The sequence below is a fragment of the Cryptosporidium sp. chipmunk genotype I genome (genome assembly GCF_004936735.1).
Source record: "Cryptosporidium sp. chipmunk genotype I strain 37763 chromosome Unknown contig_2, whole genome shotgun sequence".
Classification (NCBI taxonomy): Eukaryota; Apicomplexa; class Conoidasida; order Eucoccidiorida; family Cryptosporidiidae; genus Cryptosporidium; species Cryptosporidium sp. chipmunk genotype I.
Window position 1 is genome coordinate 162,228 of NW_027125624.1, and position 14,437 is coordinate 176,664.

Consider the following 14,437-nt stretch of genomic DNA (forward strand, 5'->3'; position numbering starts at 1 on the left):
AGAATAATTGCAACATTCATGCAATAATTTCTATTATCATAAATTTCAGTTTATAAACCATCTTTATTAGATCCCAGATCAATTTAGCAGTATTAATCAAATGGCTAGAGTTGGAATGGTTGCATTGAAGACCTTTACAGCAATAATATTAGAATTAAATTATTGAATATATAATTATGTCTTAATGATAATAGATGACTGAATAAAATCTTAATGTGGAAAATGGGTGCAATTTTTACAAATAATGTGGAAGCAAATATTTTCCAAATTTTCAATAAACTGCCTTGAATATTTATAAAACTCGAATCTATGGTTAAATCTGGTGCATATATTATAGAAAACAATGATCATGGGCCACGGTTGATAAGAAGAGAAAAATCTGGGCCGTTGATAGTCCTGAAAGTTGGAACATCGACTTTAACAAATAGTAGGACAGGCAAACTATCAGTTTCAAATATTGGTGCTTTAGTGGAAACCGTTTGTGATTTAATGGATAAGGGATGTAGAGTTGTATTGGTGTCCTCTGGGGCTGTTGGAGCCGGCCTACTTCATATGAATATCAGAGAAAAACCAAATAAGCTTCACTTGAAACATGCAATTGCAGCGATTGGCCAACCACTACTAATGAGGGTTTATGAGGACTTTTTTTCTATGAGAGGCGCCAAGGTTGCTCAGTTATTAATGACCAGATCAGACTTTGTGAATAAGGATAGATTCATTGACTTTAAAAACACGCTATTGGATTTGATACATTGGAATGTTGTCCCCATTATAAACGAAAATGACTCGGTAACAACTATTGACCTTCATTTCGGCGATAATGATACACTCGCAGCTTATTGTGCAATTGCAATATCAGCAGATTGGTTAATACTTGCTACTGATGTTGATGCGCTTTTTACAAAAAATCCTAGACTTCATAGAGATGCCGTTCCAATATTAAAAGTGAACAATATTGATTCTATAATTCATATGGAAAATGACGTTTCAAATGAAAATTATGGTACTAATTTTGGAACTGGGGGAATGAGAACTAAGATATTTGCTGCTAGAATTGCGGCTGCAGCAGGAATTTCAACATTTTTAGTAAATGGGTCTCACCCCAACAGACTATTGCAACTAGTGGATTCCATCGAATTTAAAATGAATAAGGCTAATAATAATGCAATAAGTTCGTATTGTTCTTCAAGTGAAGCTAATTATTTAGAAAAAATTAATAAATGCGATATCAATAATTCGGATATAGATTCTAGTAGCATTGGAAGCCTTACTGATACGAAGACATGCTTCGAACCCTCCTATTCTTCTATTATTGACAACAACTTAATCGAAGAACTCCCAGAATCGGCCCAAGCAGATAGTGACATAATAACCTGTGCTTTAGAAGAACTATATCAAGGAGAGTATATAGGTACTATTTTTTCCAGGCAAGCTCTAACTCAATCAATGAAAAATCATAAAAGGTGGATAATGAGCTTACCTATTTCTGGGAAAATATTTTTAGATAAAGGAGCAATCAAATCTGTTACTTCTGACTCCAAATCGCTTTTTTCTGTGGGAATTGTTAGTGTGAAAGGTAAATTTGAAACAGGAGATGTTGTTTCCATTATTTGCGAAGGAGATGATGACGAAAGAGAAATTGCAAGATGCATTTCAAATTTTAATTCTGAACTACTTAAAAGAATAATTGGCAAAAAATCTTGCGAATTAACTGAATTGTTAGGGTTAGATTTTCAAGGAATTGTTTCTGATAGGTCTAATATAATAAAATTATGTTAATAATTTCGATAAAGCTTTTCAGTTGATCTAAACATTTTATAGGTGCGTATAGAAAGTTGTGTGTGTGTGTGTGCTGAAATAAATTAAAAATTCATCATATTAAAGATAGAAAATGAGATTTTTAAATTTCCCGAAATTCTTTTTTGGAAATATCTATGAAAAGATTTATGAATGTTGTGTGGTACATGAGCATGAACAAGAAAACAAAGCTCAACAGCTAAAAAAGCTACATTTTAATAACTTGAATAAGTTATTCTACAGTCAAAAAGACTTTCAGATCAATAAATATTCTTCAAGAGGATGTATCAGTTCCAGATATAACCGTAATTTTCAGAAAAGCAAAGATTTCCTTACATATAGAAAAATATGCAATGAATCCAAGCCTTTCGTTTTCGAGAATACAAATCCTGTCGAAAAAATGCACAAGCAATCTATTAATAATTATAATTCAAATTATGGGTTAAATCCAGTTAAAAAATCTGAGTCTAAAATTAATACGCTTTCACTTAATGGAACACAAATAACTCCTTCGATTAATATCAACCGTACGGTAAAGAACGAAAATGAATTTGAAAAAAAAAATTCCAAAAGCAACGTTAGCCGAGCGAAATATATCATTCCCATACTTAATCTTAAATTCGCTGAAAAAAGAAATAGTGAGTTAATAACATATAGAGAAAATTTCCCTGCATCTAATAAGAAACAGATTTCACCAATTCCTAGTAACTTTAAAGATGAAACTCTTGAAAGTGGCAGAAAGTTACAAAATGAATGGATTAACGTAAACATGCTTCTTTTAGCTGCATGTCATGACCGCACTATACAAAACACTAAAGCAAAAATCGAAATGCTAACGTTTTATACTATCGAAACACATTATAAAAAAATAGATTCCAAATTCCATATAATCGAAGAAGGTAGTTTTGGAAGGGTTTATAAGGGTAGGTATAACAACTATGATGTTGCAGTTAAAGTTCCAAATTTGGACACAATGAAGTCTGATCCACTTGGAGTTATTGAAAGAATTTTAAGGGAATGGAAACTATTGGCAAAAATCAACCATCCAAACATTATTGGTTTCAAAGGTGGTATAATATTACCTAATAAGCATATATGGCTAATAACCGAATTTATACAAGGTTGCGACTTGCATTCACTTAAGTATAAATTTAAGTACGAGATTCCGAGAGAAAAGGCCATTAAAATGATTAAGCAATTAGTTAGAGTTTTAGACTTCTTACATACACCAACAAAGGAAAAAGGAATAATTATCCATAGAGATATTAAACCAGAAAATATTATAATTGATAACAATAATTGGAACATTTATTTGTGTGATTTTGGAGATGCAGAAGAATTTGGGTCAGGAAACAAAAGAAAACTATCTGGTGCAACGTGGCTTTACTCTCCTATCGAATTATTAAATGCAGATCCAATAGGAAATCATAAATCATTACAAAGTGTTTCTCAATTTAATGAAAAGTGGGATATTTGGTCGCTGGGATGTGTATTACAGGAATTTTTTGGAAATTCAAATCCTTTCGAGTACATTGTAGATTTTACAGATAATTCTAACCAGATCTACTCAAAACTAGTGAAGGCTGTGAGAGAAAATAAATACATTCCTAATATACCCACGAATATTCACCCTCAAATTAAGAAAATAATAGAAATGTGCCTTCAATCAGATCCCCGTCTTAGGCCTAGCACAAAAGTTATATTAAAAATGATAGATAGTGTTTTTTAGATTTTTTTAATTAATGATTAGCAATTTTTTAACTCTATTTGCGTTTATACTTAAATTTAAAATAGATTTTTTGGCGGGCTAGATCAAAGTACCGTAATGCGCATGCATTACGTGGATGAATTATAAAAGAGAAAACATTTTAATTGAATTCTTCTAATATAAATGGTTAGAGACGTGAGATCAAAATATGTTGTTGGATTTACTATTCATGCTGGGAAGGGATTTATTACTCCAAAACAAAGCCCAATAAACCCATTCGTTGTAGTTAGGTGTTGCGGAAGAGAATACAGAACCAAAATAAAGTATAATAAGTTAATTGCAACTCAGTGGGATGAATCTCATTCATGGAACGATATATTTTTAACTGATTCTGAATGGGAAATGTCATTTATTACTTTTGAGGTACAGTCTGCTAATTCATTTTGGAAAAATGATGTTATTGGACAATGTTCAATACAATTAAAAACACTTAAACAGAGAAAAAACCACTTTTTAAAAAGACATTTCAACATTACTGAGGTTAATGACACTTTTCCCAAGGGACTATTGTATTTAACGGTCTATGCATGTGGTCCGAATGATACCCCTCCAACAAGTGATATACTGGAACTAATGAATGCAGAAGAAGACAACTTTCAGAATAATCAAGTTGATTTCCTAAATCAAATTGTTGGAACCCACGAAATGACAAAGGAGTTTTCAAACTTAGAAAGGGAGAAGCAGATGTATAATTTATATGTAACAATTTACAGAGTTGAAGATTTATTATTCAAAAAAGGGTTAAGAGACCCTTTTGTAACAGTAGAGTTTAGTGGGTGTAGTATGCAATCATCAATTGCCCGTGGCGTACTAGATCACAATTTTAATGAGTGCTTTAGGTTTCCTGTTCTTGTACCGATTGTAGAGGATATTATTATATTAAAGTTGTGGGATTGTTCAACAAAGCCACCTACTGTAATTACACAAGGAAAGTTTTCATTTGCAAGAGTTAGATCTACAACAATCCCTGTAAGATGGTATAACTTTTATGGAAATTCTGCTCTAAACATAGAACTTGGGACTAAATATTCTAACAACGACACTTTCTTTACAGAAAATGTCTCTTCTCAAAGTGATATTTATTTAGGAAGAATACTTATTTCTCTAAAAACAGAGTTATTAAGAAGTAAAGACCAATTAATGCCAGCTCAAGTGATAGCTGCTCAACCACTTGACGAACTTTTTACTCAGCCATGCAATATAATAGCAGATGTATACTCAATTAAAGGGATCTTTGGAAGAAATGCGTGTGTAGAAGTTTCGGTTGGACCAAATAAACAGAGAACTGAATTTGTTTTACGTGAAATCGAAGATCAAAAATATGATACCTCTAAAAACAATTTATTGAACAAACCAAAAAGACAACAAAGCATGGATAATTTTGTTTATGGATCAACACAAGGCAGAATTCCAAATATTGAAATAGAGTCCCAATCAAAAGAGGAACATACTTGGGACATAATAATATCAGTTTATACTCACACAAATTCGAATATTAATAAGGCAGATGCTCAGGGGATACTAAGTAGTAGTGAGTTAGCTCATGGTTCTAAAAGAGTTGCATATTGTAGGTTAAAAATAACCGATATACCACATTATATTGAGAATAAACCAATACCACCTATTTGGCTCCCATTAAAACAAACAAGAGATGGTTGGATAGATATGATTGATAACAAAGAAAAAAGTTACAGCCATCGATTTCAGCCGCTATCAGATACTGAGAATGAAAAAAATATTGAAACTAATAATATTCAAGAAATTGATTTATATAGTATTGGTTCAAGTGCTATCTTGATCTCTATTTCTAAACAATTTGCTTCATCAGTAAAGCGTACAAAAAGGCACACAATAAAGTGTATAGATTACGAGTTGAGATGTTATTTGTATGCTTGTAGAAATCTTAATGAAACAGGAAAAGATAGGACAAATCCTTATATAGTAGCTTCATGTAATGGGGTATATACAACGTCTTCTGTTAAAACTAACACCAACAATCCAACATTTTTGGAATGCTTATCTTTGAGAGTGAAAATAGAATCTGACCCTATAACATCTTTTCCAACTGTTGCGCCAATCACAATAAGTGTATTTTCAAGGCATAGTTGGGGAAAAAGATTTATTGGACTATGTACTTGCATTTATGATCGAATAAATGGAAGAAATAAATACAATGAACCTGTTAGTACTCTGGAGCCGTTTTGGATTAAATTAAAGGGTGGTGGAAGGCTAAAAAATCATGTTGGTGATGTTTTACTTTGTATAGACATTGTTAAACTTTGTGACTCAAAAATGATACCACCACAGCCTTTATTTCCGGAATTAAAGAGAGTGCAGATGATAATAACTACTACTCTTCTTCAAGATTTATTTATGATGACTGAAGAAGATATTAAATTTAACATCAAGTCAAAGCTTTCTCAAGATGAAGATTTATCGTTCTTAAACCAAGGAATAATTGGTTCAAAGATTGAAAAATATAGAATTTTAAAGGAGATAAATGGTGATTTTTTTCTTGAAAATCATGAAAGAGGAAATGTATACTCGACCGAAATAAAAAATCCAATTATAGAGTTTATTGTAAGTGCCTTTGGTAGAGTTGACGCTGCCACAGAAGTATCACAGAACAGTGGCGATAAGTTTTTAAAAAATTCAGAGGGAAGAACAAAGTCATCCAGCAGTATTCCAACATACAGACAAATTGTACAGTGGAAATCTATAACATCTGCTGGAAACAAGGAATTTTTCAATAAATCTTGGAAAACCTTAAGAGGGTATAACTTCGAATTCTTCAAGACAATCTCTCTTGATATTTTTTTACCATTCTCACCTTTATTTGATCCAAGGCTAACAATTCGAATCTTTGAAGGAATATTAGATGATTCCAAGCTAGTTGGTGAATTTGTCATATCTTTAGTATCATTTCTACCATGGATACCGGATGTTGATTCTGCTCATGAATGGATTTCTTCAAAGCATGACTTCTCAAATAATATAGATATTTCAAAAATAACGAATGTTTTATCTAGAGGATCTAAAAAAAAAAACTTAATTAAACATTCTGGGTTAGCAAGTATTGCTCTTGCCGACATGGAGGAAGATAAAGAAAAAAAAATTAATTCAACAGCGCATCCATTCCCTCCTGTATCACAACAAGAAGAAATGGAAGAATTAAAAAAAAAAAGTTTGATGAACCAAGGATTAAATCAAGCTGGAGTTCCAATTACTTTAATAAAGTCATATACTGTCTCTAATGTATATTACCCTAGGATATCGCAGAATATGTTCACTATTAATTTGCACATTCCTTTTCACTTTATTATTGTTGCCGAAGGAAAAACTACTGATAAAAGAAATAATTTGAAAATCATGACATCAAATTCAGGGTTAGATACAGGAGGAGTAATCACAACAAGTACATCTGGTAAGACTGTTTCACTGCGCCCATCAATCGATTCAACAATGGAAGAATTTCTGTCAGATATTTTTGTTCCGATAATTCCAATGAGAAAAAAAGGCTTTGAAGGTAAGATGAAGACATTTGGGTATTTAAGAGGTTTTATTCTTTTAGCATTGCCTGGAGTAATAGATGAAATTAATTCAAAGAAGACTAGTGAAAATTATGCTACAAATAGCAATATAGATGATGACGAAATCTTATCTCAAGAAATAAAACAAGCAATTGAGAATAACAAAATTTCTAGATGCTATAGCCACGAAATGATCAGATATATAATCAATATAAATAATTTATATAAGAGAATCAAGGGTGAGAATGTGTACCCAAATCCTGTAAGAGTACGTCTATATATATTATCTGCATTGGCATTAGTAGTACCAATTGATTATAATGAAAATATCTATCAACAATCACTTGAAAAGAAAACGCTTTTTGAAAAAATTAAAGATAAATTATCAATAATAAATATGTTTGAACAAAACATAAGGATAAAATCATTTTATATTTCAATTGTTTACGGTTCTAAAGAAGAAAATTTTAGATCGACAGCTAAACGGACATTAAACCCTTTATTTTATGTATGCCAAGAGTATAATGTCAACTTTCCAGTTGAATCTAGGTTTGAGATTAGGGTTTGGGCAATACAAGAAAAAGTTTATCCATATTTAGCATGTAAAATACTTGGGTTAATAAATCAAGAAAAGAAAGAAGACGGTGAAAACACTGATCTAAATGGGAGTCAAAATAATGATTTAGTTATTAATGAAATAAATAATGAAGTTTGTCAGGAGTTGGGGCCTGAATACGATGTTTTTATTGGAAGCACTGCCATGGATCTAACTGATAGATGGCATAGTAAGGAATGGCGTCAGATGATGAGAGAAGATCATATTCCCATTGAATATCGCCCACTTTATAGAGACTGTACAAGTAATATAAACTATGGTTTGTTACAAATGTGGGTTGAAATTATGAGTTCAAATAAAGCAGCAGTTACAAAAAGATACGAGCTCTCAGAGCCAGTGCCAACAGAAGTAGAGGTTAGGGTAATTATCTGGGCAGGAAGAGATATAAAAACTGCGAACAATTTAGAATACGGTGATTATTTGTTTAAAACCACGCTGGATTGCAAACAGTATCCAGAATTTAGGCCAGATTTTGGTAATAATAACCCAAGAGTACAGCAGACTGATGTTCATTATAATTGTAGAACTGGGGAGCCTGTATTTAATTGGAGAATTGTTTATCCACACCTAGTAACACCAATTAGTGGTTGCTTACTTCAAATTTCAATTTATCACTATAACTCATTTGGAAATCACGAATTTATCGGTGAAGTTAATTTAGACTTAAGGAAATATATTATGAACGTTGCAAATTCACTAGAAGCAATTGATGAAGATGTTGAATTGCCACTTGTAAACTCTCAAAGTGTAGATTCTTCATTTGATGCCGGTTTTGTGCAAGTCACAATTCAAATAATTCCTCAGTCAGAAGCGAATAGCAAAAAGGTTGGCATGGGAAGAGATATTCCAAATAGATTTCCGAAACTAGTTACACCTTCAGTTGGAAGGAACTGGGAGGATTTCTTACAACTAAAAGAAAGGCAAGATGCATTTAGGCCTATTTGGCTGAAAATAAGAATTGTTTATGTAATTTTTGCGATATTGCTGTTTTTTATTATAGGTGCAGTGTATCCTGCATTGTTTTACCAGTCAATTTATTCTTGAACGGTATATTAAAACGATGTTTAAATTACTTAACTTTAGTAGAAAAAAATTTGTTTGCGGTAAAAAAAAAGATACATAAATTACATGGATTTTAAAGGTGAAGTTTTCTCTAAGTTGATAATTCCTATCAAATTCATTCCCACAAATTTATTTAAGTTAGTATCAAATTAATATGTAATATGCATGTTTGAAATGAACAATCGTTCTTCACTATTTTCCCTGTCAAAACTTTCAATTAGCGAATTATTAATTTTTAGAGAGAAGAAATGTGAAAATCAAATTAAAAATGCAAAGTATATCGCGAAGTTATCGAATCCTGAAGATATTTTTACGGAAGATTTTAAACAAAAAATGAAGAGAAACCAGATATGTTTGGGTGCGAAAACACATAGTGACAATCCAACTCATTTTCCTGTTTACTTAAATGAGCCATTTATTTCAAATGAAAACAAGAAGTCTTCATTTGCTACGGTTGCTACAAAAAAAGAAAATCATCATTTAAATCAAATAAACAATAGCACTTTTTCAGGACAAAGATTTAAAATTAATACAATATTTGAAAAGAAAGATACAGATCATTTAATTTTTGAAATGAATCATAAGAGTCGATTTACAAGAAAAAAATTAACTGACACAAAAGTTATTTGGAATTCAATTCAAGAAAATATTAAAAATATTGTTTCTTCTAGCGAATAGTTGAAGTTGATTCGTTGATTTTTGTCTAAACCTGAGGTCTTGATTGTACAATAGCTATACTAAACGATTTAATACCTGACACTTTGCAATCCTCAATTATACAACCCTCGATATCCTGTGGCGTTTCGTTAAATTCATCTTGAATATAAAATGCTATTGTTGCCAATTGTTTTAGTAATTTATTTCTGTGATCTTGATCTTTTATAATTTGCTGGCTCAGATATTTGACATATTTACTTGTAGGATCGATTAACGGGATTGACTGAAATACCCCTGCTCCTGCAAACCCTTCAATATCTTCTGCATTTGAGTCTGACCTAAAGATAAAGTTGCAGGGTACGTTATAAAAATCAATTAAGCTTCCATCAACAGAAATTGGTTCGAACATTGCAATTGATTTTGAAGGAAACGAAACTATGTTAATTTTTTGAATAAAATTTGTATCTTGGTAATTTCTACAATTCCTTTTTCTTAATGCAGTGAATCCCATAGATTTTCCAAGAGTATTCGAAACTAATGTTTCACCAAGTCCAATGACCAATTCTCCATACATCTCATCATATTCTGTTAAATTAATGCTCTTATTATGAATTGGGTTTTTGCTGTGTAATACAAAAGCGTATTTTGCATTCATTAACCTTTGAATTGCAATTGACATACATACATTGGACAATGGCAATCCAATTTTTTTCATGTTCAAGAATGAAATTGGCTGATATATAGACATCCAAACCTTTTTAATTTTCTCCCAAATTAATTTAATTGACCTGGGATTTTTTTGTGTTTTTTCCATATCAATTGAATCTATAGATTCAACATTTATGTTATCTAAATCTTGTTGTACAAGTATTTTCATTGCATTTATTAATTCTTCCACTAGTTGATTGCATGGCTCAACTTCACATTCAATGATATTACAAACGTTTTTAAGAATTTCTGATATCTCTGGATTCTCCATGTCGCATTGTTCAAGAATATTCAGCTGGGAAGTTATTTTTTCAAATATATTTTTGTTTAACAGTTTGTTCAATGTACCAAAGGGCAAAGAAATACAACTTGGTACAAAAAAAGGTAATTTGCTATCTTGCGATACCAATAGTCTTCTCAGCTTGACAAGATTCAATGCCTTTTGCCCAACATTATGATTATCCATTTCACATGGTAATAAAACCCATTTGTTTAACCCTTTAATCTTGTTTTTTAATTCAAAAAATCTTGATGTATGCTTTACTTTTACCTGATTCAAAGGTTTCGTTGCAATTAATTCATTTTTATTCAAGATCTCCTTGTTTTTACTAATCTCTAGCCTTAAATCATTTATAATATGTACATCAATTATTTCATTTTCTTCTATAGAATTAATAAATTTTGAAACTTTAGAGTTTTGACAAACAACTAGTAAAACGTTCATATTCCTCGCTCTAACCGATAAATGCGAAAGTAAATCAGGCGAATTTTCAGGATTTGTCAAAATTATCCCAATTACATTCATCGGAATATCTTCCTCTCCAGAAATATTTGAACATGAGACTATTTTTTTATATTGATCTTCATTAAGGTCTGTTATTTTGTTTACCTTCTTAAAAATTCCAGTAAAAATTTGCCCATCTCTCCATGTGGGATTATAACTAATAAACTGCCAATCACTTAATTCATCAGGATCAGTTTTTTTTAATAAATATTTATTTATCCGTTTAATTTGAAGTGAAATTGCTGAAAGTAGTGTAGAACGCAAAATCTCATCCATAAAATTTTTAATTACTGGGTCGTTTTCAGATAAACCAATGCTTGTTCCGAAAAAAGTAACTTTTGGGTCCCATATTGAAAAAATATTATCCATGATTGACCCAATAAAAAGCTGAAGCCTATCTACTAAGCTCTTCAAAATCAGAATATAGCTTTCTGTTGATTTATCCATTACTCTAAATTCATTCCAATCAAAAAAAATTGCCTCTAATTCTTTATTACAAGGGTCATGCCCAAATAATATCCAGATAAAAGAGTTAATTTCATCAATCAGATGTATTATGTTATCATAGTTATTATTTATAGTGCAGATTGTTTGTATAAACATGCACTGCAAATTTTCCAAACCTAAATCCAAGTACATTATTTCTTTAATTGCATGGTAATTACAACTATATGTAGGCAACAGTTTTCCACCATGCAGATTATAAATCAAATTTAATATCTCTTCTCTTGCCTTATTTACAGACATTAATCGATCATGTAAAACATTCAAGTCTTTGGTATTATCAAACCTTTTATTTTCCCCAAATATTACAGAGGCGCAAATATTTTGTGATTTATCATCCAAATACTCTCTTGAATAGTGAAATGATCTTTGTAAATTTAATGCTTCATGAACATCTACTAGAACTTCCAAATATTGTTCAAAATCAAATGCAAGTTCATTAACGTCTAAAAAAGGTGGGATGTATGGTTTTGAAGTGATTGGACGGTCATAAGATCTTATTCTCTCCCAAGATAATCCTTCTTCATAAAGTATTTTTGAAAAAATTTCTTCATTACCATTGCTTCTAAGGTATCCAATAATTGAACGACATATTCCAACATCATCAGGAGTTGTATTATTATGTAATTTTTGATGCCATTGCTCGTAAAAGGTTCCGTGATCTTCTGGAATGTGATTTTTATGCATTATATGCAGTATCCTATCTCTTACTTCTTGACCACGAGACCCACCTCTAATAATTGATTGGATTATTAATCTAATTTGGTACCTGTATTGAGGCATCTCTACCCACTTTGATACTACCGTTAATGAAGCTGTTTCTGCCGAATTAGCTAACAGCCTTGGAGCTGTATTATAGTTTCTTTGCCAGTCTAACAGTCCAAGAGAATTAAATCTCATCCAAATCATAATCCATGCCCAGAATTCTTCACCGCGAAGTATTGTATCTCTAATGTATTCACAGTTTATCTCTCTCAAATCATGATCGGTGGATTCTTTTTTGTTATTGGTTTCAAAGTTATACCATAATATTACATTTGAATTAGATATAAGTTTGTAATTTTCATTTATAAATTCAGCTGACCATTTTTTAATAATCTGATCCATTAAATTATATCTATGCATCAAAGTGATACTTCCCCATTCAAGTTCTGCTTTGATAATATCAAAGACTATATCTGACCAGATTCCTTTCCATTTTTCATTATTTTCTTTTTCTTGGAAAAAAATCATAATCTCTATATCTTTATCTCCTTCTTTATGCCAGCAAATATGACCATTTTCGTCAAATGTCTTAAAGACACAAACAAATCTATCGAACTGTATCGAATCTGCTTTGTTGATTTTTATTTCAACTTCTTGTTCAAATATTAAATCATCTATTTTATTAATTTCAGGCATTTCAATTTCAGTTGAATCTTCATTTACCTTAATGGATTCTGAAGACGAACAAAAATTTGGAAGATTTCTCCAGCTTTTTTTTCCTCTTGGTGTCCCTTTCAATACTCCGCAATGTAATAATAGTTTTCTTTTTGAAATTGTTTTTAATCTTATTATACTATTTCCATTTTGGAGAATTGATAATGCATGTAATTTTCCAATACCTTCGGAAATATCTACCATTTTGTTCGTAGTAATTAATTCGGATGTGATTAAATTAACCTTTAAAAATTCCTCGATTGATTTGTCTATTTCAGATACAAATCTTTTTAGATTCAGTTCCCAAATTTGATTATATTTTTTCTTATCTATATCTAAAACACCATTTAGGCATTTTTCTTGAAGAGGTTGCATAAAATTTGGCAATTTGAAAACGAAGTCTTTATTATTCTCTGACTTCACCCACTTAATTGGATATTTTAAAGTTTGTTTTGGCTTAAGTTTGATTACATAAACAAAACCTTTGAATAGTTGTAAAATTTCAATTGGAAATATTAATTTACATTTAGAGTAGTTCTTCACCATTATAAAATTTGTTTCAACAGACCTTTCATCTATCTCAGAAAAGTTTGAAGTTAGGTTTCGTATTTTCAAATATTCGTATGGAGATATCCATTTAATTTGTTGAGTGCATTTTGTAAACCCGAAATGAAGAATCAATTCATATTCTTCGAGAGTAAATTGATTTTGATAATTATAGTTTGAGCTACCAATGTTTGTATAAACTATTAATTCAAAAAATTCATTATTTTGTGAATTTTTATAAATTTCACTCGAAAAAACCCAAACAAAGTTCTTCTCAGGGGTAAATTCATTATATGAATATATGCATGAGCCATTAACAATGAATTTAGTATTTCTATCTGTCGTGTTTAACAATTCAGATTTTAGAACGTCTTCGGAGCCGAATTCAATTGTAGGGAATTCTTGAAATAACTGTTGATTGGGTTTATCTTCAGAAATAATTAATTCCATCCACTCTAAAAGGAACAAATCTCTTCCAATTGGAATAAAAAAGTCAGAATTGTATATGTCCAAATCTTTTATCCATATTTTCTCAGTTGAAATTAGTCCATTATTAATAGAGTGACATGGAATTGAATAAAGCACAAAAGATATTCCCCATTCTTTGTTCATTCCATTAAGCCAGTCTGGCGAATTTTCACAATTTTCCGTTCCACCTAATCCAATTTCTTCATCAGTAGAGATGTATTTATGAGAAGATTTTAAATGAAGGATGTTAAGTGTAACTCTGCAAGAATAAAATGAACAATCATCTGACCGGATAAGGCTAGTCTTGCACGAAATTCCGTCATCATTTTTCTCTGGAGTAACACCATTTGATAAAAAAAGACAATTTAAAGGTTGCATCCATTTTGATTTGCTTTTTGAAACAATTCCCCAATGAAGTATTAACGGATAATCAAAAAGGTGATTATTACGATATAAAAATTTAATTGTTAACTCTCTGTTTTTATTTTCTAGTTCAATTTTGGTTTGAATTTTTCCTCCATTTGAGCAGTTAAAGTTATAAAGTTGAAATAATTGTATATCATCACCTTCAATCATTT

General features: G+C 30.8%; 5 protein-coding genes across 5 annotated transcripts; 4 read left to right on the top strand and 1 right to left on the bottom strand.

Annotated features, from left to right (window-relative positions):
- Positions 1-309: 309 nt before the first annotated feature.
- Positions 310-1,779, top strand: ELE39_001980 (glutamate 5-kinase; the record flags this gene model as incomplete). The annotated part of the gene is made up of 1 exon (XM_067345703.1): positions 310-1,779. The coding sequence occupies one exon, from the start codon at positions 310-312 to the stop codon at positions 1,777-1,779; it is 1,470 nt and encodes a 489-aa protein (XP_067199591.1).
- A 112-nt stretch (positions 1,780-1,891) lies between these two features.
- Positions 1,892-3,526, top strand: ELE39_001981 (Ser Thr kinase; the record flags this gene model as incomplete). Its single annotated transcript, XM_067345704.1, has 1 exon — positions 1,892-3,526. One exon carries the CDS (start codon positions 1,892-1,894, stop codon positions 3,524-3,526), a length of 1,635 nt encoding a protein of 544 aa, XP_067199592.1.
- Positions 3,527-3,688: 162 nt separating this feature from the next.
- On the top strand, positions 3,689-8,755 carry ELE39_001982 (C2 domain-containing; the record flags this gene model as incomplete). Its single annotated transcript, XM_067345705.1, has 1 exon — positions 3,689-8,755. The coding sequence occupies one exon, from the start codon at positions 3,689-3,691 to the stop codon at positions 8,753-8,755; it is 5,067 nt and encodes a 1,688-aa protein (XP_067199593.1).
- A 183-nt stretch (positions 8,756-8,938) lies between these two features.
- ELE39_001983 (uncharacterized protein) lies at positions 8,939-9,451 on the top strand (the record flags this gene model as incomplete). The annotated part of the gene is made up of 1 exon (XM_067345706.1): positions 8,939-9,451. One exon carries the CDS (start codon positions 8,939-8,941, stop codon positions 9,449-9,451), a length of 513 nt encoding a protein of 170 aa, XP_067199594.1.
- Positions 9,452-9,476: 25 nt separating this feature from the next.
- On the bottom strand, positions 9,477-14,435 carry ELE39_001984 (R1 like alpha-glucan water dikinase; the record flags this gene model as incomplete). The annotated part of the gene is made up of 1 exon (XM_067345707.1): positions 9,477-14,435. The coding sequence occupies one exon, from the start codon at positions 14,433-14,435 to the stop codon at positions 9,477-9,479; it is 4,959 nt and encodes a 1,652-aa protein (XP_067199595.1).
- Positions 14,436-14,437: the final 2 nt, after the last annotated feature.